Source organism: Dromiciops gliroides, chromosome 2 (assembly GCF_019393635.1).
Source record: "Dromiciops gliroides isolate mDroGli1 chromosome 2, mDroGli1.pri, whole genome shotgun sequence".
NCBI lineage: Eukaryota > Metazoa > Chordata > Mammalia > Microbiotheria > Microbiotheriidae > Dromiciops > Dromiciops gliroides.
Window position 1 is genome coordinate 436591940 of NC_057862.1, and position 25954 is coordinate 436617893.

At 37.7% G+C, this 25954-nt stretch overlaps 1 protein-coding gene across 1 annotated transcript in view; it reads left to right on the forward strand.

Annotated features, from left to right (window-relative positions):
• The window catches only part of EHMT1 (euchromatic histone lysine methyltransferase 1), a 192863-nt gene that overhangs the window by 144362 nt on the left and 22547 nt on the right, over positions 1–25954 (forward strand). Inside the window, 1 exon segment of the mRNA XM_043980933.1 lies at positions 5233–5311. Within this exon segment, the coding sequence (XP_043836868.1) occupies positions 5233–5311 (79 nt within the window).

Consider the following 25954-nt stretch of genomic DNA (forward strand, 5'->3'; position numbering starts at 1 on the left):
TGATATTTATCCATCTTCTTTCATCCTATCACTCTTCAAAAGGGATTTCCTTGTCTGTCCCCTCCCCCACTCTGCCCTTCTTTCTTTTGCCCCTCTCTTTTTTTTTTTTTTTTAAATTTTTGCAGGGCAATGGGGGTTAAGTGACTTGCCCAGGGTCACACAGCTAGTAAGTGTCTGAGGCCGGATTTGAACTCAGGTACTCCTGAATCCAGGGCCAGTGCTTTATCCACTGCGCCACCTAGCTGCCCCCTTTTGCCCCTCTCTTTATCCCCCTCCCCTCCTATTTTCCTGCAGGGTTAGAGAGATTACTCCACCCAATTGAGTGTGTACATTATTTCTTCCTTGTGCCAATTCTAATGAGATTGAGGTCTTTGAGCCAATTTTGATGAGTGTTAGGCTCATTTACTGCCCAGATTAAATAGATTACTCCACCCAGTTGGGTGTGTCTATTAGTCCCTCCTTGAGGCAGCTCTGATGAGTTTAAGATCTTTGAGCCTTTTCTGATGAGTGTAAAATTCATTTACTGCCCTTCTCCTCTCCCATCTCTTCCCCCACTCCATAAGCCTTTTCCTGTTACTTTCATGTAGGATTTCACTTCTGCCCTTCCCCCTCCCCCAATGAATTCCCTTTACTCCTCAATTTAATCCTAAAGATGTCATTACCGGGCCAGCTAGGTGGCGCAGTGGATAGAGCACCGGCCCTGGAGTCAGGAGTACCTAAGTTCAAATCCAGCCTCAGACACTTAACACACACTTACTAGCTGTGTGACCCTGGGCAAGTCACTTAACCCCAATTGCCTCACTAAAAAAAAAAAAAAAGATGTCATTACCTAGCTAAGTGACACAGTGGACAAATCATCACCCCTGGACCCAGGGGGATCCCAGCCAAAACCTGGCCTCAGACACAAGACAGTTACCCACTGTACGACCCCAGATATGTCCCCCAGCTCCAATTTTTTTTTATGGTTCTCTAGGGTCTTGTATTTGAAAGTCAAATTTGCCATTCAGTTCAGGTCTTTTCATCACAAATATCTGAAAGTCTTCTTTTTCATTAAAGTCCCATTTTTTTCTGCTGAAAGATAATGCTGAGTTTTGCTGGGTAGGTGATTCTTGGTTGTAATCCCATTTCCTCTGCCCTTTGGAATATCATATTCCATGCCCTCCGGTCCTTTAATGTAGAAGCTGCTAGATCTTGTGCTATCCTGTGATGAGCCTGTGCCCCTCCCCAACCTGGGCCTACCTCCTGGTTCTCAGCAGGGGTGAAAAATCGAAGTTCTGCCTCAGCACCAGCATAGACCCCTGTAGTCTCCCCCCTACCCAGGGCTCAGCCCTCTCACCAGACTGTGAGCTTAGTTCCAGACGACACTGGTGCTTCAGCTGATTCAGAGGCTCTGGGGGTCTCCTTCTCTGGTGAGGCCTTCCTGGGACTGGATCTGTGTCAGGGTGACTGTGGGGTTGGGCCCGACTCCTGTATCAGCACAGCAGCTCCCTCCTTCTGACCTTCCAAGCCGTTCTTGGTTAGAAGATGATTTCAGGGGCAGCTAGGTGGTGCAGTGGATAGAGCACCGGCCCTGGATTCAGGAGGACCTGAGTTCAAATCTGGCCTCAGACACTTAATATCTAACTAGCTGTGTGACCCTAGTCAAGTCACTTAACCACAACTGCCTCACCAAAAAAAAAAAGAAGAAGATGATTTCAGCACATTCTTCTGTGAGTTTTGCTGCTCCAGGCATTTTCCTGTGGCGTTATTTGGATTTTTTTTGAGCCTCTGCCCCATCCTTAAAAAAAATATGCTCATTTGATTCATGCATCCCCATTATCAGCTTCTATTTTTTCTCCCATTTGTGGCTAAACTTTTTGAAAAGGCTATCTACAATTGGTTCAATTGCCTCCACTTTCTCTCCTCTCCTTAACCCCTTAAAATCTGGCTTAAGACCTTTTGATTCCACCGAAACTGCTCTCTCCAGAGTTAACAGTGATCTCTTGGAATCCAGATTGAATGGCTTTTTCTTAGTCCTCATTCTCCTCAACTTCTCCATAGCCTTTGACACCACTGATTACACTTTACTCTGGTAGTTTTCTCTCTCTAAGTTTTTGCTGTACCACTTTCTCCTGGTTCTCTTCCTACTTCTCAGACCACTCTTTGTCTCCCTTGCTGGATCCTCATCCAGGTCATGTCCATTAACCATAGGTGTCCCAAGGGGTTTCTGTCCTGGGTTCTCTTCTCCCTCTTATGCTACTTAACTTTGTGGTTTCATCAGCTCCCATAGATCTCTGTAGTGGTGATTTTTCAAATCTACCCATCCTGTCCTAACCTTTCTGTTGCCCTCTAGTCTTTCAACTACCTTTCAGACATCTTGAACTGGATATTCAGTTTACATCTTAAACTCAGTATGTCCAAAACTGAATTCATTATTGTTCCCTAAGTCTCCCCTTTCTAAACTTCCTTTTTACTTTTGAGGATACCACCATCCTCCTAGTCCACGGTACTTACTAGATATCATCTGCTTACTATTTCCTTCCTCTCTCCCCATGTAGTCTGTTGCCAAGGCCTGTTCTTTTTACTTTTGCGTGTCTCGGATATGCCCCCTTCTCTTTTCTAATACTGCCACTACCCTGGTTAAGGCCCTTATTACCTGGATTATTGCAATAGTCTGCCTCAGGTCTCTTCTCACTTAATCCATCCTTCATTCAGCCACTAAAGTGATTTTTCTAAAATGCAAATCCAACCATGTCATTCCCCCCACACCTCCACCAAATAAACTCCAGTGGCTCCCTGTTACCTACAAGATCAAATACAAAATACTATGTTTGGCATTCAAAATTCTTCAAAGCCTCCTACCTTTATAGTCTTCTTATACTTTATTCCCTATCACTTATTCTTTGATGCAGTGACACTAGCCTTCTTGCTGTTTGTAGCAAAAGATTCTCAGTTTCTTGACTTTGAGCATTTTCTCTAGTTGTCTCCCATCTCTCATACCTGGAATATTCTTCCTCTTCAGTTCTACTTCTTGACTTCCCTAGCTTCAAGTTCCAAGTAAAATTCTACCTTTTTTTTTCCCCCTTTTGTTTTTGGTGAGGCAATTGGGGTTAAGTGACTTGCCCAGGGTCACACAGCTACTAAGTGTTAAGTGTCTGAGTTTGGATTTGAACTCAGGTCCTTCTGAATCCAGGGCTGGTGCTCTATCCACTGTGCCATCTAGCTGCCCCAAAATTCCACCTTATACAAGAAGCCTTTCCCAACCCTTCTTAATTGTAATGCCTTCTCTCTCTTAATTATTTCCTTTTTATATTGTATGTGACCTGTTTGTACATATTTGTTGACTTCATTTCTCCCCCATTTGATTGTGAGCTCCTTGAGGGCAGGAACTGTCTTTTGCCACTTTTTGTATCCCTAGTGCTTAGCATAGTACCTGGAACATAGGAGGTGCTTAATAAATGTTTATTGCCTTACATGCTAGCTGAGCTCCTCCATCAATGTTGCATCCACTATTATTTCTGCCACATTGTTATTTACATTAAAAACAGTTGTGGGGGGTAGCTAGGTGGCGCAGTGGATAAAACACCGGCCCTGGATTCAGGAGTACCTGAGTTCAAATCCGGCCTCAAAACACTTACTAGCTGTGTGACCCTGGGCAAGTCACTGAACCCGCATTGCCCTGCAAAAAATTAAAAACCCAAACCCAAACCCAAACCAAAAAACAAAACAAAAAAACAGTTGTCAATTATATTGACTTTTTTCTTAATGTGGCTGTTGTAGTCAGTTGATTTGCAAAATAACAAATCTTGTATCAACAAATATTTCAACAACTTATCCATATGTAATATATGGGTATATATGTATGCTGTTCCTTTTACATGAATATGTGATTAAATGAACATCTTAAATTATATCTATTGCTTTATCCACTTGTAATGCAAACTGGGGAGAGTTTAGGTTTTTTTACTTGATCACAAAGGTATCATCTTCAGGTTGGAATCATTCAAAATTGTTTTATATTTTACTCACTGGGTATAATTTCAGTATATCAGTAACTGCAGGTAGGACCAACATTATTCCTATGGAATGGAGTTTTTTGTACTTAGCAATCCTGCATGTAACCTATTATGCGATAATAAGCAGTCCTTTTTGTGTTAAGGCATGATTATAGAGAAAATTCAATTTTTGTATAATTAAAAACATTTTTCCGTATGTATACAGGTTGTTCCAAAACATTTAGTGCAGTTTTAAGCTTTAGTAGCACTAAGACTTTTGGGATACTTTGTACTTTCAATATGTCATCTACATTTATTAGATTTCATACTATTTGGAGGTAATGCATTCATACAATGCAAGTGCCATTTGTTTTTCTATCAGTTAACATACTTTAGAATCTAATAATACAAACTGTGGATTATATTTTCTACATTGAGCTTCTTTGTTTTTCTTTTACTTAACTTGTCTTTTGTCTCTCTTGTACTACTTTCAACTGCTCTAATCATTTTTCTTTTCAAACAAGTTACATATATATGTGTCAGTCATAAAAATGTATTAATTTACTTTCTAAAAAAATAGTACAAATTTTTAAAAATTAAGTTTTGTTGATTAAAATTTCAAGGGATTATAACAATTATTAAATATTCCAATTTGTTAAAAGTTGTAGATTTCTTTATAAATCAGTTATTATATTGTACTTGCCAAATATGAATGCCATGCTGACATATAACTCATTTTATGGTATATTCCACATCATGATTGTTTAACTTTTTTTTACTTCACGTTCAAATGCAACATGTACTGTAATGGTACAGCTTATCTGAGCCCCTGCTGACTGGTGCTGATGGTTTCAGATCTCACCCTTGTAAAATATGACACAAGCCAATTCAAATTTTACCTAGTTTGGACAAACTGTATTAAATAATCAAAATGCTGCATTCACAGTTGAACAAATTTGGCATGTTCACTTTTTTTTTTTTAAACTTTGATTTGAACTTTGTTTTCATGGAAGATGGAAGATTTTTTTGCGAAGGAATTAGACCTAAAAGACTTTGAATATTGCTTCATTTTCTTCCTGAGTCTTCCAATCAGGTTTGTTTTGTTTTGTTTTTTTACAAGGTGTTGGCAAGTGTGGTTCTGGGGATGGCAAATCATGTGCTCACCCAGTTTTAGTAAACTTGACCCATGGGTTGCTTTGATATTTATAATGAAATGTACATAGGTCTCTCATTGCCATGTTTTACTTCCATTCTATAGATATGTTGGAGAGCTGATTTCTGATTCAGAGGCTGATGTTCGAGAAGAGGATTCCTATCTCTTTGATCTGGACAATAAGGTAGTGTGCTTCAGGGAAATTCAGGGATTGTTTTCTAGGTAATAATTCAGTCCAAAATATATACATCATTACTATCTCTCCAAGGTGAAACTTTTCCCCTCATCTGGTAGATTTTTCTTTGACCTAGGACAGGCTGTGGTTATTTTTGTTTTAGTTTAATTGGTGTAAAAGGCTGAAGATATATTTCCTCATGTCTTCTCTGGGGCTCAAATGATTGTTCTAATTTCATTGTTCTTTTCATTTACATTAGTCATTCTACATTTCCTTGGTTCTACTTCACACTGTATCAGTTCATATAAGTCTGACCAAATTCCCCTGGATTCATCAAATTTGTTGTTTCTTTTGCACAATAATATTCTCTTGCATTTATAAACTGCAATTTGTTAAGCCACTCCCATGTCATTTGGCATACATTTTATTTCTAGTTCTTTGACAACATAAAAAGTATTCCAGTTTCTGACTGATTAAAAAGTGATGAGGGAGCAGCTAGGTTCCACAGTGGTTAAAGCACCAGCCCTGGGTTTAGGAGGACCTGAGTTCAAATCCGGCCTCAGACACTTGACAATTACTAGCTATGTGACCCTGGGCAAGTCACTTAACCATCATTATCTCCCCCCCCCCCCAAAAAAAAAAAAAAGTGATCAGCATATTGCCCTTTTGATTTTGATTTGTTTTATGTTACTTTATTTCTTTCCATATATCTTTCTGTACTTCGTGTTTGTCAGTTCTTGAAACAGAACAGTATTTCATTTTATTCATGTACTAAGATCTATTTAGCTTTTCACCAATAAATGTCTACAGGTGGTATGTGTGGTTTTTTGTTTTTGCTAATAGAAAATGTAGAGCTTTAACTATTTTAGCACACATAGTATTGCGTCTCGAGTCAGAGAATCTTGAGTTCCTATCCTACCTCAGATACCTGCTAATTTTGTGATGACCTTGGACAAGTTACTAAACCTCCTTGGGCCTCAGTTTCCTCAACTTCAAAATGAGGGATATGAGTTAGATGGCTTCTGAATTCTCTTCTGCTTATATGAACCTACGATCCTTTTTTCTTGTTGCTAATCTCCTTAGAGTGTAAACCCAAGTGTAGGATTGCAGGGCCAAAGAGTATTTGTGTTATGTACTTAGTAGTTTTCTATCTTTGGTTCTTATTTTTATATTTTAATATCATTTTATTGAAATTTAAACAATATACCTATAAAAGGTGTGGTGGAGAAAATGATAGGTTGGAACTTTTGTATCCATCAAAGGCTACGTTTAAGCAAAAGGTAGCTTAAGTTTTAAAAGAGTTGTTTAACACATTAAATTCAATTAAATTAATTTGATTGTTAACTTGAAGCTTTTTTCCATAGTAGAAGAAAATGTTTTAAAATATGCTTCATTTCTATACTATGGACAGTTAAAAGAAAGGGAAAAAAGTATTTAACGAGTGGGAAAATAGGGAAAAAAATTGATCTAATAGGGGAAGGAAGGATGCTTAGTAGCTATTGAAGTGTTTTTAAATTAAACGTGCTGTATTGCTGTTCACTTCATCCATACGCTTGGTCTTAGATATCATTTCCAAACTTTATATCCAGACATTGTTCTTTGAAATGTGAATCAACTGATTGATTAATCACTGCCCTGAGACTTCTTGGATTCATGGGATCATAAATTAAAATCTCAAAGGCACTACATGGGTTCCTTTAGTTCACCTCTGTAATTTTACAAATTGGTATTATCACTTTTCCTAAATCTTTAGCAACTCCAACTATGCTAGGCACTGCAACCAGATGCCAATTATTATTTGGGTTGCAGTAGCTATGACCACAATAATAAAGTATTATCTTCATGTACCAGATGAATAAGGCACATGGATTGAGATATTAGCACTTAATTCACCATTAGTTTGCTTTCCCTCACAGTCTTAGCAGAGAAATACAAAAAATAGAATTTCTTTCTTTTCCACCTTTTAGTGAAACCAGGGAGTTGATGTATAAAGCTGTGGAATTGTTTTATAATGTTAACAATGTATGACTACAATGCGCTCATTGCAACTAGTGGTTGGGCCAGTTGGCAAACTATTTCAGGCACTTTCAACCTAAGTCCTAGCAATTTAGGAGAAGTGAGAATTAGTGAGTATTTCCTGAGATGAAACATAACACAATGGCTGATTATTATTCTTAATCATTTTATTGCATCTTTTCAATGATGGTCCAGGGATAAATCACTATCCTCCTTGGCATTTTAGATTTGATCATCTGCAGAGCATTGCATAGGTAGATAAAATAACCCCTTATAATTGAATAATAGTATGAAATATATGCTTGTCTTCTGTAGGTTCACCAAAAGCATCATCTGGACAATTCTGGTAGCAAACAGGATGATGGGAAAGAATATATGCCTCATCCTGTTTCCACATGGTTTTGATTTATTCTGTTAGGTTCCCATATTTAACATCATCATTAGCAACTGTGATGCTTTGTATAATGCTTTAAGTCTTTGGGGGGGGGTAGGGCAATAAGGGTTAAGTGACTTGCCCAAGGTCACACAGTAAGTGTCAAGTGTCTGAGGCAGCTAGTCAGTGTTGGAAGCAGAATTCAAAACCAGATCTTTACCATGTCCCAGGACAGTGTTATTTCCCTATACTAGGCTCTTTGGCTTGGTAGGATTCCTTAGAAGCAATCTGTGTTTCAACTTCTTGACTGAGGGCAGCAGTCACATGAGTCAGAGTGCCTTTGTGACTTAGCTGCTTTGGTTAGGAAGAATAAGTCCTGAGAAGCCTGGAATGTTGCGTTATGTGTAAGTCTTCAGACATCTTTTTAAAGTACACAAAACTTTTCTCACCCACTTAAGGAGTACATGAGTTGATTATTGAAATGTTGTTACCACACTATAACTTTGTTGGAAGTAATTTTTAACATTGGCTTTTTGCAGGAGCCCAAGCTTCTAGCTCAGTTTTAAATATACTTCCTCCATTTTACTTATTTTATGTTTTTTACAAGATAATGTGGCCTCACTGCCATCTGGGGACACTTGAGAATCCTAGGGGCAGCAAGTTTTCTTTGTTTTCAGAATATTTACAAGAGGCATTGTGGTACAATTGATAGATCTTGGTTTGATATTAGGGAGACCTGAGTTGAGTCCATATTCCACCTCAGGCACTTGATAGCTGCATGATTATGGGCAAGTCACTGAGTTTATCAAAGCCTGAGTTTTCATGTGTATAAAAGAGGGATAATAGAAAATCTTTTTTGTAAACCTTAAGTACTCTATAAATGTCAGTTATTAGCAAAACTATGCTATGTTTAAGTGTCCAAACTTCTGTGTTAACTATGATAGTACTGAGGGTATCAAGTTCTTGGTTTCTATATTTTTGCAACATTAGAACTTTTGTTATCATTTATATTGAAACAAGTTTGGCTATTTTGTTGTTTCAAGGAAAAGTAAATATCTTTTCCCCCCCACAGTGTTATTTGGACTATCTTGATTTCCTTGCTTAGAATTAGCAGATTCACCACCAAGGACAACTAGTGGTATAGAGATAATGGGTTTCTTTTCATTAAAAGTGATTTATATAACAGCTGAACTTTTAAAATTAACTCAAAGAGGAAAACTGGTCATTATAGAGAAGCTGATTTTTTTTTTTTTTTTTTTTTGGTGAGGCAATGAGGGTTAAGTGACTTGGCCCAGGGTCACACAGCTAGTAAGTGTCAAGTGTCTGAGACCACATTTGAACTCAGGTCCTCCTGAAACCAGGGCTGGTGCTTTATCCACTACGCCACCTAGCTGCCCTGAAGCCAAACTTTTAAACTTCTGAACTTAAAGACAAAGGAATGTGACTTTAGGTAGTTATATAAAATGTTGGTTATAATACAGAATAGAATCATGGAATCAGAATCAATTTGATTTTCTCAGTAGGGTAGCGTGAGGAAAGGCAGAGGGAGAAGTGAACGGCCAATAGAGTGTGGTCAGATAAGGGGCTTTCAGCATTCTTGAACATGGAGGTGGTACATTTATGGGTGATAGCAAGTTCAAGGGTATGATAATCTTTGTGCATGGCTGAAGTAGGGTAGAGGAGTTGCTCATGGGAGGAGAGTAGGTTGGGGAAGGGAGCGAGGGGCGGAAAGGAAAGTCCAAACAAAGTACTTTGTGAATAATATTCAGTTATCTACCATTAATGTTTTGATGTTATCTTAGAAGAAGATACCCACTGGAGTGACTCAGAAATGTTTTGTTGGCCTTTGGTTGTTTATTTGAATAAAACATAGATCATATGCTTATCAGATTTGCAGGTGACACAAAGTTGAGAGGGATAGCAAACAGACTTTTTGCCAAAGTTAATTTACATATTTGTCTGAATCTAATAACATGAACTTAGATTATAGTTTGTTTGATTCTTCATTTATACTTACCTCCTCTACCATGACTTAATTTTACCTTCACATTGTTCATATTCATCTCTTTCTCTTCATACATAGTACAGCCATCCTAATTCAGTATTTTATCTTCTCTCACTTAGACTATTGTTATAGTTTCCCAATTGTTCCCTTCATTCAACATCTTACTTTTTCTGTCCCACCTATACACAGCTGCCAACTTGATACTCCTGAAGCATAAGCATGATTGCTTGATTACCTTGCTCAAGAAATTTTAGTGCCTCCCTAATGTCTCCAGCATAAGGTAGAAACTGTTGGCATGACATTTAAAGGCCTTCACACTGTGGGTCTAACGTGTATTTCCAGCTCTATCACACATCATTTCCTCTCATGCAGTCTCTGTTCCAGCAAAACTTGCCTGTTTGCTGTTCCTCATACATGATATCTTGTCTCCTGCTTTTATGGCTTTGCACATACTTTCTCCTATCCTTGGAATGATTTTCTTCTTTACCTCTCCTTTCTACTTTTTTTTTTTTTTCCTACCTTCTTAAAAAACCCTTTCTTGAACCCATGATGGAAAATGCTCTCCACATCCAGAGAAAGAACTATGGAGTCTGAATACAGATTGAAGCATATACTTTTCACTTATTTTCATAGTTTTTCCCTTTTGTTCTGTTTCTTCTTTTATAACATGACTAATATGGAAATATGTTTAACATGATTATACATGTATAACCTATATCAGATTGCTTGCCATCTTGGGGAGGAAGGAAAGGAGGAAGAAGGGAGAAAAGTTTGGAACTCAAAATCATATAAAAATGAATGTTGAAAACTATCTTTACATGTAATTGGAAAAAATAAAATACCATTTACAAAAACAACCAAAAAACCCCTTACTTTTTCCTACCATCCACAGTAACTATGATCCCATATATCTCTTACTCTTCATGGCTAAACTCCTTGAAAAAGCTATCTTTATGGTACTTCTACTTTCTCTCCTCTCACTTTCTTCTAAGCCCTCTAAGTTTCAATTCAGATGTCACTTTCTGTTGGAGTCCTTTCCTCATTTTCCTAGGTACTAGGACCTTCTCCTTTGAGAATATCTTCAGACTCCTTTGGTTATCATTGGTGTAGAAAGAAACCTTCAGAAAGGTCAAGGAGGACGAAGACTGAGAATAAGCCATCAAATATAAAAAATCTTTGGTGACCTTTATGAGAACATTTTATTTGTGTCATCAGAAGGCAGATTGCAAGCGCTTGAGGAGGAGGCAGTAAGGAAGAGTAGGCAGCAACTGTAGGCCATTCTTTTAGGAAATTAACATGAAAGCAGGAGAGATGTAGACTAATGGCCTCAGGGAATATCAAAGTTAAGGGAAAAAAATTTTTAAGGATATATTTCTAGGCAGCCCAAAAGGAAACATTCCAAAGAGAAGACTGAAGATGAGAAAGAGTGGTGGGCCAGCTCCCAAAGGAGAACAGGAAAAGATGATTTGGATCAAGGGCATATTAAAGTGGTTAGACTTAGAAAGGAAGGAAGGAAAGAAGCAAACATTTATTCATATTATAGGTATTAATTCATTAGATCCTCACATTAGCCCTATGGAGGTATGTACTATTATCCCCATATTATAGTTGAGGAAACAGAAGCATATAGAATTTAAGTAACTACTATTAAGTAACTTGCTAAGGGTCAGATAGTAAGTATCTGAGGCCAGATTCTAACTCGGTCTTCCTTTTTTTTTGGGGTGAGGCAGTTGGGGTTAAGTGACTTGCCCAGGGTCACACAGCTAGTGTCAAGTGTCTGAGGCCAGATTTGAATTCAGGTCCTACTGAATCCAGGACTGGTGCTCTATCCACTGTGCCACCTAGCTGCCCCCCTAACTTGGTCTTCCTAACTCCAAAACTAGGGCTCAATCTACTGTGCCACCTATCCACCTCTAGTGTACAGGCTTCCTCCAGCAAAGGAGAGCATGAGTTAAGGTACAGAAATTTGCGGGGGGAGCAGGGCAATGAGGGTTAAGTGACTTGCCCAAGGTCACACAGCTAGTAAGTGCCAAGTGTCTGAGGTCAGATTTGAACTCAGGTCTTCCTGAATCCAGTGCCGGTGCTTCATTCACTGTGCCACCTAGCTGCCCCCGGTACAGAAAATTTTTAAAGAGTAAAGTGGGGGGAAAGAAAAAAGAGTAAAGTGGAAGAAATGGGAACTCTAATGGCTTCCACCTTCTCATTAAATAAAGCAAGAGGTGAGGTCATCAGCTAAGAGAGTAGTTTGTAGGAGGCAGCTAGAGTTTAGATATAGTACTGTGTGAAACACAAGAGGAAGAATGACATTATAGAAAGCCAGCCTCAGAGCCAAGAATACCCTGTTTCAAGTCCCATGGCTAACACATATAGTATGTGTGACCATAGTCGAGTCATTTAAACTCTGTCTTACAGGCAGCTCTCTGGTTATTCTATAAGGCACTGTGAATGTACCTGCATTGGTGCAAGGATTTTCTACACCAGAGAGTTTCCTGTACCAGTGCAATCATAGGTCCAGTACCTGCCCCAATTTCGATAAAGAGAACCAAAAATAGTTTAAAAGATTGCTTATAGCAAAGAGGTCTCAGTTGAGGGTAAATAACATGAATTTGTAGCTATCCCATTAGACATAGATCATGGGATCAGCTCTCTCCTCTTCTCTCTATATACTCTCTCTTCATGATCTTATTACCTCCCATGGGTTTCATTATCATCTATGTATAGATGACTCAGATCTATATATCAAGTCCCACCTTTCTCCTGAGCTTCAGTCCTGTGTTACTGATTCCAAGTCCAGTATTCTATCCACTATATCACCTACCTTCACAACAGAAGAAAATGGACCAAAATAGGGATGAAGAATTAGGAGAAGCTGGTTAGATGGAAAGATGAATTTGTAGTAAAGATAAAGCACAGATTTAGTGTGTGACATATCTCTTTGTACCAAAGGTGTAAAAAGAAGTGCTGGAGCCTTTGGGGATATATGTTTTGCATTTGGGATGAGAACCAACTGTCTTCTGTATCCACTCTGCCCTTTTTGTCTTTATTCCCTGTAAGGTTTTGACAACTTTAGGAAAAAATGACAAAAGGAAGTTGGATGGTTATGCATTTCTAAAAGTAGTATTGAATGAAGGAATGATTATTCCCATGGTAAGGTAGAGGTTGGCACTCAGACAGAATTTCTCTGTGTATAAAGACACACTAAAGATAAATTTCTAAAAGATAAAATTTTGTTGATTGTTCTTGGTTTTTACATTACTTATTTTTACTGTTATACCCCTCTGCCACCCCTTCCCAAGGAGCCATTTATGGAAATGCTTTAAAAGGAAAAAAACAGTGTTATACACCCATGTCCCTTATCTCTGGAAAGAAGCTGTGAGAAAGTTGTCTGATTATATCTCTTTTGGTGGGATTAATAAGCTTGATCATCGTAATTTCACAGCATTCAATTTTAGCTTTGTTGTTGTAATTCTTAACATTTATATCATATCATTTTGTTGTTGTCCTGGTTGTGCTTATTTCATTTTGTGTCAATTCATATGCCTTTCCATGTTTCTAAATATTAATCATTTTCACAATTTCTTAGAGTACAGTAATATTCCATTAGATCAATTAACACATCCTTTTAAAAGCCTGTGGAATTTTGGGGCATAGTTGATGGGGGGCTTGGATACTTTTGTTGCCTTTTTAATGTTGCTGAAATTTTTGTGTTTGAACTGGAGCCACTGGGACTACAGGATCCCCAGGAACCTGGAATGTGCTTTGTAAAAAAAAAAAATTAATGAGGCAATTGGGGTTAAGTGACTTGCCCAGGGTCACACAGCTAGTAAGTGTCAAGTGTCTGAGGCCGGATTCAAACTCAGGTACTCCTGACTCCAGGGCTGGTGCTCTATCCACTTCGCCACCTAGCTGCCCCTGGAATGTGCTTTTTAGCAGCCACACATTTCTAATACTACAAGGTACTTAGCTCCTGTAATTTGTTGTTGCTTTGAAATTGAATGTGTGCAATATGGGGTATGACATGTCATTTGGTCACAAGATTTAAGTCAGAATAACTTTGTGTAAAGCTAAGGACACAGAAGCATAGTGGTAAACATTAAATATACTCAAGACAATGTTACTACTTTCCCTGAAACAAAGTTTGTCACTTATGGAAATTCTTGGATTTGGCTGCCTTTCCTATCCTGAAAGATGTCTGAAAACCAGAAAACAGTTAGGAAAGCCAAACATCAGAATTTCAGTTTACCAAAGTTTATTCACCTATATTTATAATAGGGGGAGCCCCATCTTCAAGCAAATCAGCAAGCAGGTGACAGTCAGCTAGGTGGCACAGTGGATATAGTACTGAGCCTGGAGTCAGGAAGACCTGAGTTCAAATGTGACTTCACACATGCTTACTTGCTGTCTGACAACCATGGACAAGTCCCATAAACCTGTTTGCCTCAGTTACCTCATCTGTGGAATGAGCTGCAGGAGGAAATGGCAAACCAATCCAGTGTCTTTGCCAAGAAAACCCTAAATAGGGTCACAAAGAGTCAGACAAAAGTGAAAATGACCAAACAACAACAAATATGTCAGGTGTTATGCTAAGCCCTGAGGATACAAAAAAAGTAAAAACAAAGCAAAAAACTACCACCAACAGTAAAAAACAGCCCCTGTTCTCAAGGAACTCACGGTCTGTTGGGGAAGACAACATGAAAACTATGTACAAACAAGATAAAGACAATCTTAGAAGGAAATCTTCTTTTAGAAGATAGGTTTTTAGCTGTGATTGGAAATCAGGAAAGCCAGGAGACATATGAGGACAGGGAGTATTCCAGGCATCAGGAGAGTCAGTGAAAATGAATAGAGCAGGGAAATAGAGTATCATGTTTGCAGAATAGCACCAAGAGCAGTGTCACTGTATCACAGAGTATGTGGAGGAAATAAGAAGACTGGAAATGTAAGAAGGAGCCAGGTTATAAAGGACTTTAAAAGCCAGACAGAGGATTTTACATTTGATATGGAGGTAATAGAGAGCCATTGGAATTCATTGACCTGGTAGGGGTTGGGGCTGTCAGACATAATCATACCTGTACCTTGTTGCTGAGTTTTTTTCCAGTCCTGTCTGACTGGCAAAGATACTGGAGATTTTGTGATTTCCTTCTCCAAATTATTTACAGATGAAGAACTGAGGCAAACAGGGTTAAGTGACTTGTTTAGGGTCACACGGCTAGTAAGTATCTGAGGCCAGATTTCAACTCAGAAAGATGAGTCTTCCTGATTCCAAGCCCAGTACTCTATCCACTGCACCACCTAACTGCACTTTAGGAAGATCAAATTTGACAGTTAATGGGGATGGACTTGAGTGGGCAGAGACTTGCATCAGGGAGACTAATTAGCAGGTGATTGCATTAGTCAAGATTTGAGGTGATGATGCCTGTACTAGAGTAATTGCAATGTCAGAGAAGAGAAAGGGCAAATATGAGCGATGTTGGGAAAGTATAAATGACAGGATTTTCTGACAAGTTCTTTATAAAGAGTGAAAGACTTGTTGTTGTTCCTTCTTGTTTTTTTTTCCCCTTTTGTTCTGATTGTTCTCTCACAACATGACTTATGTGGAAATTATTTAACATGATTGTAATGTATAACTTAGATCACTTTCTAGCTTGGGAAGGGAGGGAGGGAGAAAATTTGGAACTCAAAATACTATTTAAAAGAGAGTAAGGAGGGGCAGCTAGGTGGCACAGTAGATAGAGCACCGACCCTGGAGTCAGGAGTACCTGAGTTCAAATGCGGCCTCAGACACTTAACAATTACTAGCTGTGTGACCCTGGGCAAGTCACTTAACCCCAATTGCCTCACTAAAAAAAACCAAAAATAAAACAAAACAAAAAAAAGAGAGTAAGGAGTTGAAGATGGGTGACTGGGAGGATATTGGTATAGTAATAGGGAATTTAATCTAGGTCTTGTTTAATATTATTTTATACAGATGTATGACAAACTAGATTCTAGGCCCATAAAAAAACCAAGTAAGAGCATTGAGAAATGACAGTTGTCAATCTAACAGTGATGGGACAAACCATTTAAAAAAGAACTATACTAAGTATAACTATGTTTAGCAGATAGCCACATTTACCTCAGTATGTCTAAAGGACCTGCTGTATTTTATCATAGACTAAGATGTTCATAGTGCCCTAAATCAGTCATCAAGAAAGCATAAGTTATGTTTATCACCTCTGTTTGAGGAGATAAAGAAATATGTGATTTATTTTGCAAAGGCTTCTATTGAAAATTGCTAAGTAATAATAATAATAATAATAATAATAATAACAACAAAACAGTAATAAATGTTTTGGCATTTACAAGAGTAGTTTTTGTTGTATGGGAAAAGAATCACTATGGAACCTTTTATCCTAAACTCTAACAATACTGGATCCCTCTTGTTAAACACTTAAAACGTGTTTGTTGTAAAAGTCAACAGTCATTTTTTACTCTGTCTGAACCAGAGAATAGCTATTTTTTTCTCTGTCCTTAAGCCATGGTTCTGGTTTGGAAGCCCATTCTAATGACATGTTCCCTTAGTGTATTAGTGCCTATGACCATCAGCAGTAGTTTGGTCTGTGAGTTTGGTCTGTGTGACCCAAATAGATGCTGTGGATTTTTACACTTATCATTATCACAAAGCAAAAGAACATTAAAAAAAGAGACTTGAGGCTAGAGTCCTGAAAAAACGTACACAGATGTTAAGCCACTGGAAGAGAGGAATGTAGGCATGGATGCTTTCATGATTTGAAAAGGCTCTTTGCAAGATTCTCCTGCCTGCTGGTTCATTTTAGAGCTTTCGGAGTGTGTACCAAAAGACCTTTGTATTCCACTAATGGAACTATGTGTATTTGCTTTTTGCACCACTGAAATGGGTTTTGTAACTTAAGTTGGCTGTTTGTATAGTTATTGTACTTTGATCAAATCCCAGTAGCTTTTCATATTTATCAGGAGTCTCAGTATGGTCATGATTACACACTACGAGTAAGGTTTTAGAGGTTTTGCTTTATTAATATTAAGAAGCATCTTTTCGGGGCCACTAGGTGGCGCAGTGGATAGAGCAATGACCCTGGATTCAGAAGTACCTGAGTTCAAATCTGGCCTCAGACACTTAACACTTACTAGCTGTGTGACCCTGGGCAAGTCACTTAACCCCAACTGCCTCACTTTAAAAAAAAAAAAGAAACATCTTTTCTACGTCCCTGCTTTGTGCTTTATACTGGTATCTTGTTCATTTGGTGTGAAGAAATAACAGAAATCCTTGAATGTTGGACTCTTTGACCACAAAATATTTGTACAGACCAATCCTTCTACATTTGCCTTTAATGCCATCCCCTCAGTCTTCTTTAGCAGATATCTTCTCTCTTTCAAAACATGAACTTCTCCCTTTCTGTTTTCTTTACCTATTGGCAGCTAGGTGGCACAGTGGTAGAACACTGGCCCTGGAGTCAGGAGGACCTGAGTTCAAATCCTGCCTCAGACATTTGACATTTACTAGCTTTGTGACCCAGGACATGTCAGTTAACCTCAATTGTGTCAAACGTCCAGGGCCATCTCCAGTTGTCCTGATGTATATCCTGCCATTGAACCCAGATGTCTCTAGAGGAGAGAAGGAGACTGATGACTTTGCATTGCCCTCCCTCACTTACATCCAATTCAGTGCAAGTCATGACATTATCTCCTAATGTCATGCTCCTCTTTGAGAACAAAGGACAAACTACAACAAAAGTATTCTTTACCTTCTGCCTTCAAACATGTCATAGTCTTTTCCAGGTGTACTGCCCTATCCTTTAAAAAAAACAGCAAAAACCTCACATACTATACCATCCCCTCAGCCTATCCTATATCACTCCTTTTCGTAGCCAAAAGTCCTTGAAAAAACTATTTGGTTACAGTCTCCACCTTGTCTCTTATCTTTTACTCCTTAACCCTTTATAGTCTAGTTTCCAGTCTTTTTGTCATACTGAAAATATTCTCCCCAAAGTTATCAGTGATATCTTAATTGCCAAATTTGATGGTCTTTTTTTTCAGACCTCATCCTTCTTTACTTTTCTGCTGTATTTGACACCTTTATCAACTTCTTCAAAGTCTCTTTTGTTGGTTCATCATCTAGATCACACTCTCTAACTCTGGGTCTTCCTCAAGGCTCTGTCCTAGGCCCCCTATTCTCTCTACATTCTTGGTGATCTCATCAGCTCCCATGAGTTTAATTATCACTTCTGTGTAGGTGACTCACAGATCCATATATCTAGTCCTAGTTTTTTGTTTTTGTTTTTGTTTTTGCTGGGCAATGAGGGTTAAGTGACTTGCCCAGGGTCACACAAATAGGAAGTGTCAAGTGTTTGAGGCTGAGTTTGAACTCAGGTCCCTCCTGAATCCAGGGCCAATGCTTTATCCACTGCACACCTAGCTGCCCCCTCTAGTCCTAGTTTTAACACAAGCTTCTATCATATATCAACAATTTTATATTGAACATTTCTAACTAAATGTCTGAAAGACATCTCAAATTCAATTTCAAAATAGATATAATTTTCTTACCCCTCAACCCACCCCTCTTCCAGACATCCTTATTTCACCACCATTCCAACAGTATCCTTGCCTTCTCATTCCTCCTCACCCTATATCATCCTATTAGTTGCCAGATCTTGCCATTTTCTACCTCCATAATATCACTCATGTCTAATTGTTCTCTCTTACTCAGTGGCCACCACTGTAGTTTCAGACTCTCATTATCTCTGCCTAGTTTTTATTGCAACACCCTCTGAATTGGTCTCCTTGCTTCAATCCATCCTCCACATCAATGCCAATTGATTCTCCTTTATTTGTGCAAAAATATCTATAGCAGCAGCTTTTTTGTGGTGGGCTAAAATTTAGAAAATGAAAAGGATGCTGATCAATTGGGAATGGGCTAAACAAGCTGTGGTATAAGATTGTAATGGAATATTATTGTACTGCAAACAATGACAAACAGGATGATTTCAGAAAAACTGGAAAGACTTACATGAACTGATGTTTATTGAAGTGAATTGAACCAGGAATATGTACAAAGTAACAGAAATATTGCTCTCATGAAGAAACTCTGAATGGCTTAACTATTTTCAGCAATACAATGATCCAAGACAATGCTAAAGTACTAATGATGGAGCATACTATCCCCTGCCCAGAGGAAGAACTGATATTGATTGAATACAGACTGAAGCATGCTATTTTTCACTTTCTTTGAATTTTTCTTTTGTTTTAAGTCTTATATAAAATAACTAATATGAAAATGTTTATAATGTTTATTAAATGTTAATAATTGCACACATATAACCTATATCTGATCACTTCTCCCAGAAGCAGGGAGAGGAGGGAGGGATAAAATTTGGAACTCAAAACTTTTAAATAATTTATTTTTAAACCATAGTGATTGTCCTTAAGTTCAGATATCTCTGCCTGTGGCACCGCTCTCATATAAGTACTTCTGGTGGCCTCCTATTTTGCTCCTAAAATCAAGTAAAAACTCTTTATAGCTTACAAAGCCTTTCACAGTTTTGCCCCCAAAAATATATTTCCAGTCCCATTATCCATTGGTTCCCCCTCACCTACTCTGCAGTCCATCCAAAGGGTCCTCTCTTTGTTCATTGCAAGGTGACACTCTGGCTTTGTCTTTATGTCTTTGCATTAAGCACCTTCCTTGCCTAGAATGCACATCTTTACTTTATCTCATAGAATTTCTTTCTTCCTTTAAGACTTAGCTCAAGCTGATCCAGACAACTGATAGTGAGCTTCTTCTCATAACTACCTTTTATCTATTTCACATCTCTTTGTAGTTAATCTCTTTATATCGATTCCATATATACATGTGTATCTGTGTACACATATCTATGTAATATGTGTATACATACACATTAAAAAAAAAATATATATATATATATAGGTAGATAATATCTTTGTTAGTTCCCCAATTAAATTGTATATTCTTTATGTATATAGGATTATTTTGTGTGTTATATTTGTAGATATATTATAACCTAGCATAGTGGACTAGAACATAGTAAGCCCTGAATAAATACTTGTTTGATTGATTTTTTTTGGTCATTAATTCCTATTTATTGCATTAGAAAACCCATTGATATCCTATCCCCCTGTATACTCCCTCATCTTCTTTTAGTCCTCAGTCCAGTTCTTGCCCTCAAGGCTTTTCAGCCTTTGTCCATGCCTCTATCCATTTCTTCTTTTGACTATATTCCAGTCTCATATAATATATATATGTATGTGTAAGTAAGTACTTCATTTTCTCACCATTCCCCTACTGTTGCAACAGCCCTTCTAATGGGTCTTCTTGCTGAAATTCTCTCCTCACTCTAATCCTCCACTGAACTGCCAAAGTGCTTTTCCTTAAGCCCAGATTAAATCTTGATCACTCTGCTCACTTAAATTCTAGTGGCTGTTCTCTGTAATTGCTGGTAAAGCCCTTTACCACCTTGCCTTAACTTTTCTTCCAGCCTTTTATACATTACTCCCCTACCCCACATTCTTTTGTCCATCAAACTGCCTTTCTTTGTGGTCCTCAAACATGACACTATTTTCTGTATCCATGCCTTTCCATGCAGTACCCCATGCCTGGACATATGTACTCCTTCTTAACTTCCCCCTTACAGAGTTCTTAATTCCTCAAGGTACCACCTTTTTTTTTTTTTTAAAAGTGAGGCAATTGGGGTTAAGTGACTTGCCCAGGGTCACACAGCTAGTAAGTGTTAAGTGTCTGAGGCTGGATTTGAACTCAGTACTCCTGACTCCAGGGCCCGTACTCTATCCACTGTGCCACCTAGCTGCCCCAAGGTACCACCTTTATCTGAAAATTTTTCCTGATCCCTACAAAACCATTGCGGCCCTACCTAATGCCTTCTATTTAACCATCTCATCTTTTATGTTATTCTATGTTTGCTTCTATAAGTGCATATTGTCTCCGTGGATAGAATATAAACTCTTTGAGAGTATGGAATTTTCACATTGTCTTGGTAGTGCCAGTACCTGGCACACAGTAGACACATAGTAAAGGTTTGTTAATTGGTTGATTACCATGCCTTATCTTCTAACTATTCACACTTTCTTTCATGTCTTGAACTCCCACTGTATTACTTTGCATACCCTCGTCTCTTCCTCTACTACCTGGCTAATGTAGTAAAGTTCTTTTAAATCCTTTGCCTTCTTGACATCTCACATTTAGTATCATTTCCCCTCCCTCCCAAAATACTCTAAAGAGGTTATGTGAGCTCAGTGCTCTTCTCCTTTCTATATTCCATATACATCAGTAGTAATATTTCATATTTGTACAACACGTTATACTTTTCAAAAGCCCTTTGATGTACATAATTTCATACTTTATCAACACTCAATAAAGTACACAAGACAGATTTTTAATTCTTAAGTTTGATTCATAACCATATTTAAATTAACTTTAATGCATAAAGTGTCATAACTTTTCAGTCTAGCTAAGAATGTCAGGATTTTTTTGTTCTCATTCCATCTTCCTTTTATATGGTCAGAATTTATATGTTTTTTTCTGGTTCTGCTTTTTCTTTACTTTGAATTATTTCATAAAGGTCTGTCCAGTTTTCTTTATATTCTTCATACTTTTTGACCTTAAATACATTATATTGTTCTATTACATTGTTGTTTAGTCTGTCCAACTCTTCGTAAACCCTGTGGGACTGTAGCAGGTCAATATTTGGGGTTTTCTTTGACAAAGATACTGGAGTAATTTGCCATTTTCTTCTCCAGTGGATTAAGGCAAACAGAGGTTAAGTGATCACACAGGATCACACAATTTCTAAGTGTCTGAGGCTGGATTTGAAATTAAGTCTTTCAGACTTCCAGGCCTAGATCTTTATCCACTGAGCCACCTAGCTGCCTCTTCTATTACATTAGTATACCACAATTTAATTTAGCCATTCTCCTAATATTGGATGCTTAAGTTTGCTTAAAGAACTAAAACCTGGGCTTCTTATCTTTTGAGGAATCACTACTCAAATTGTAGTGTATGAAGATAATGGAATATTATTGCATGATAAGAAATCATGGAAAGATTTCAGATAATCTTAGGAAGTATAAAATGATACAGAGTAAATAGAACCTCAGCAAAAAAAAGTTATATAATGACAACAATATGGTAAAGAAACAACTTTGAAAGACTTGAGAATTCTGATCAAAGTCATATCTAGCCATGTCTTCAGAGGACTTATGGTAAAGTATGTTATTCACTTTCATGAACAGAAATGATGATGACTCAAGGCCAGAAAGAGACATACAGCTATGGACATGGCTTACGGTGTGCATTTATTTTATTTGAAGGATTTCCTCCCTCACCCTCTAGTTTTAATTGAGGGACAGGAGTTGGTGGATGGGATTAGCATAGTGAAAAAAAGAGAGTCATTGAAACATTTTGTTAAAGTCACAGAAAGAAAACTGAAGGAAATTCCGAATCAAACCAGACAAGCAGACAGTGTTGAAAGTAATGAGGAATTATATACTTTTAGAAATAAGCAGGATGAAATGGCGATTCATCATTCCATATGTTATTGTATATATATTTCTCTTTGTGTTCTGCAAAGTGTAAGACTGCTTATTAGGAAGAAGGACTTTAAAGTCAGAAGAAAATTTAAAAAGTAAAACAAAACCTTACAAAGAAGGATGGTGTATGATAAGAAAAAGTATTGTTAAATAAAGCTCCCCCTTAATTCCAAACAAACAACATTAGAGATTAAGGCCAGTTTAGAAAAATTTAGCAGGTTATTTAGCTGAGACAAAGTCATCCCAGGGGCATTTAAGTATGAAAAACAGATATAGACTAGAAACAGAAGAACATTTTAAAAGATTTCCAGGTTAGTCAAACCACCACGCTGAACTCTAACAAATTAGTCCCTGAGGTACTTAGAGAGTAAGTGGAAAAGGCATTTAATAAAACAATGACAAGAAAAGCAGCCAGATTGCACCAAGTATATATAGAAGAGGTCCATGTTGGAGGCCATAAAATTATGAGAGTATTAAGTGATCAATTTATAAGGTGTCTGAAGGAATAGAAGATTCCAAAGATATGGAAAAAGTCATAAACTTTACTGATTCCAAAAAGAGTATCAACAACTCCTCATCTATACAAAATCTTCATGAGAGTCATCTGTACACCAATTGAGGTCATGTCCAATGAAGGTTTTTTGTTTGTTTTTTGGTGAGGCAGTTGGGGTCAAGCGACTTGCCCAGGGTCACACAGCCAGTAAGTGTTAAGTGTCTGAGGCTGGATTTGAACTCAGATACTCCTGACTCCAGGGCTGGTGCTCTATCCACTGTACCATCTAGCTGCCCCTCAATGAAGGTATTATTAGGAAACAAGCAGACTTTCACAAGTGATATTCAGCAATGGACTAAATCTTTACCGTCTCAAAGTTGATTGGAAGATGTAGAGATCTCAGGTGCTTATTGTTTATTGATTATTAGAAAGCATTAACTGGTTATAACAAACTCTTTTTACAACAAAGTATCTTCAATACACATAGCAAGATCATTAAAGATTCTTTGGAAGCTGTAACGGGGGGGGGGCTGTTCAGTTATCTTCTGACAATGAATATTAGATGAGGAATCAAAAAGGAACATGTATGCTCAGCAAAATTATTTCATGTTGTGATGGAGGAGGTCCAGCACAGGGCCCAGGTTAAGGAAGGATTCCCTCCAGATTCTACTGTTTTGGGATTGCTTTGTTTTGATCATATCAAGTCTCAAGACATTACTGAGCCTTCAGAAAGATATCTGTAATTACTCAAAGGATCTGCTCTGTCCATCTATACAAGGAAGACTAAATAGATGAGGAATGTTTATTACCTAGATTTCAACTTGCATCTGAATGGACAACATATAGACCTTGTCCAAATGTGTTTAAATAGGATGGATAGCAAGTATGACTCAATGTTAAAATGGAGAAAAATTTTGGGGAAATTGCAAAACAGTTTCTCTGACCCCAAGCTTCCTATAACAGCAAAGGCCAATCTTTCAGTGCTTTAGTATTGCTGCTACAGAAGCAAGACCTGTAACACCACTGCTCTTGAAAAACTAAAGATGAACATCACAAAGAAGATGATGGAAAATCATACTGTGTATGTGAATGGGTGACAATGTGTAAGGCATTCTGAAGAAGAATAGATATAAAGGATGTCATCCAAGAATTGTATGTCAGAGAAAACCTAGAGTGGCAAGAGTGAAAAATAACAATTGACTGACCATGGTAGTGTTCCACTCAGCTTCAAGATGTCTCTAAAAATCAGAATAGAACAAATGGAAATGACTTAACTCAGAAATAGCAAGAATCCTTTTTTATTTTTATTTTATGGAATAAAACAAGCATTTCCATAACATAGTATAATATAAAAAGATGATTGCACATGAAACTGCAAATCTGTTATGTGTAACTTGTTATTCCTTTTGAATATATAATAAAGTTATAATATAAATTTTGTTCTTAATTTTCCCTTCCCCACCCTAAAAAGGGCTACCACTAGACACATATGCATAGCAAGAATTCTTAAAATAAAAAGAATGAGAAAATGGAGGAAAATATAAGATATCACATCAGAAATAACTGATCTGGAAAACATCAAAGAGAAATAACTCAAGAATTAAAGGATCTCCTTAAATCTGTGGTCAAAAAACAAAACAAAAACTCAAAACACGAATATTATATTTCAGGAAATCATTAAGGAAAATTTCCAAGATGTATTAGATCAAGGGCAATATGAAAATAGAAATAATCCCCGAGTCACCTCCTGAAAGAAACCCCAAAATGAAAAGGAATATCAGTGTCAAAATCCAGAATTTTCAAATAAAAGAAACAAATATAAGTAACCAGAAAGAAAGAATTCAGATATTGAGGAAACCACAAAAGGATTGCACAATATTTAGTAAACTATTATGTTAGAGGAACAGAGAACATGGAATGAAATATTCAAAAGGCAAAAGACAAAGAGGGCTACAACCCCCAAATAACTTAAAAGCAACATTAAGTATCATCCTTCAAGGGAAAAAAACAATGGATCTTCAATTAAAATAAGGATGGATATAATATATATATATATTTCTGATGAAAAAGAGCTTTTGACCAGTTCTAATTATTAGCAAGTTCCCTAAACATCATGCCTAAATTGACCTCTTTCAAGCATCCATCCACTTTTCTTGGTAACTGCCCTCTGGGGCCAAAAAGAACAGATTGTTTTCTCTTCCACATGATAGAGATCTTTCGGACCTTGAAGATAGCTATCATATCCAGTTATGTCTTTTTTTTCCCCCAGGCTAAATAAACATACCTTGTTCTTTTATCCAGTCCTTATATAATGTGGCCTTAAGGCCTTTCACCATCCTGATTGTTCTTTGGACAGTCTTTGCTTATCAGTGTGTCCTTATTAAACCCTGAACATAATACTGTACATTAAGTATGTGATGCTGCTCTCTCCTATTGTCTAACTACTCTCTGTCTCCTTTATGGATCGTTACAACTCTTCACCCATTAGGTGTCCCCAAAGCTCTGGCCTGGGCCCTCTTCACCTCCTCCCCTCAGATGAGGTGTTTGTAAAGAAGTGCTTAGCACAGTGCCTGGCACATAGTAGATGCTATATAAATGTGGGTTTTTTTGTGGGGTTTTTTTGGTGAGGCAATTGGGGTTAAGTGACTTGTCAAGGGTCACACAGCTAGTAAGTATCAAGTGTCTGAGGCTGGATATGAACTCAGGTACTCCTGATTCCAGGGCCGGTGCTCTATCCACTGCGTCACCTAGCTGCCCCTATATAAATGGTTTTTTTCCCCTTTTATTCCCCATTTCCTTCTATTTCACTTGGTGATTTCATCAGCTCACATAGGTTCAATTATCATCCGTGTATAGATAATTTTCAGATTTGTCCAGTCTGAATATCTCTCCTAACCTTCAGTCTTGTATCTTTAGCTGCGTATTGGAAATCTCAAAGTGGATCTTAAGCTTGACATGTCCAAAACCGGAACTCTTTTATCTTTCTCCCCCAAACCCTCTTCCCTTCCAAACTTCCTTGTTGTTGAGGGTACCACTTTCTAACTAGTCACCCAGGCTCACAACCTAGGTGCATCCTCAACTCTACTCTCTTTCACTCCCCATATAAATTAATTGCAAAGTTCTGCCATTTTACTTTCATAACATCTCCTCCAACACTGCCACTACCTGGTGGCAGGCCCCTGTCACTTT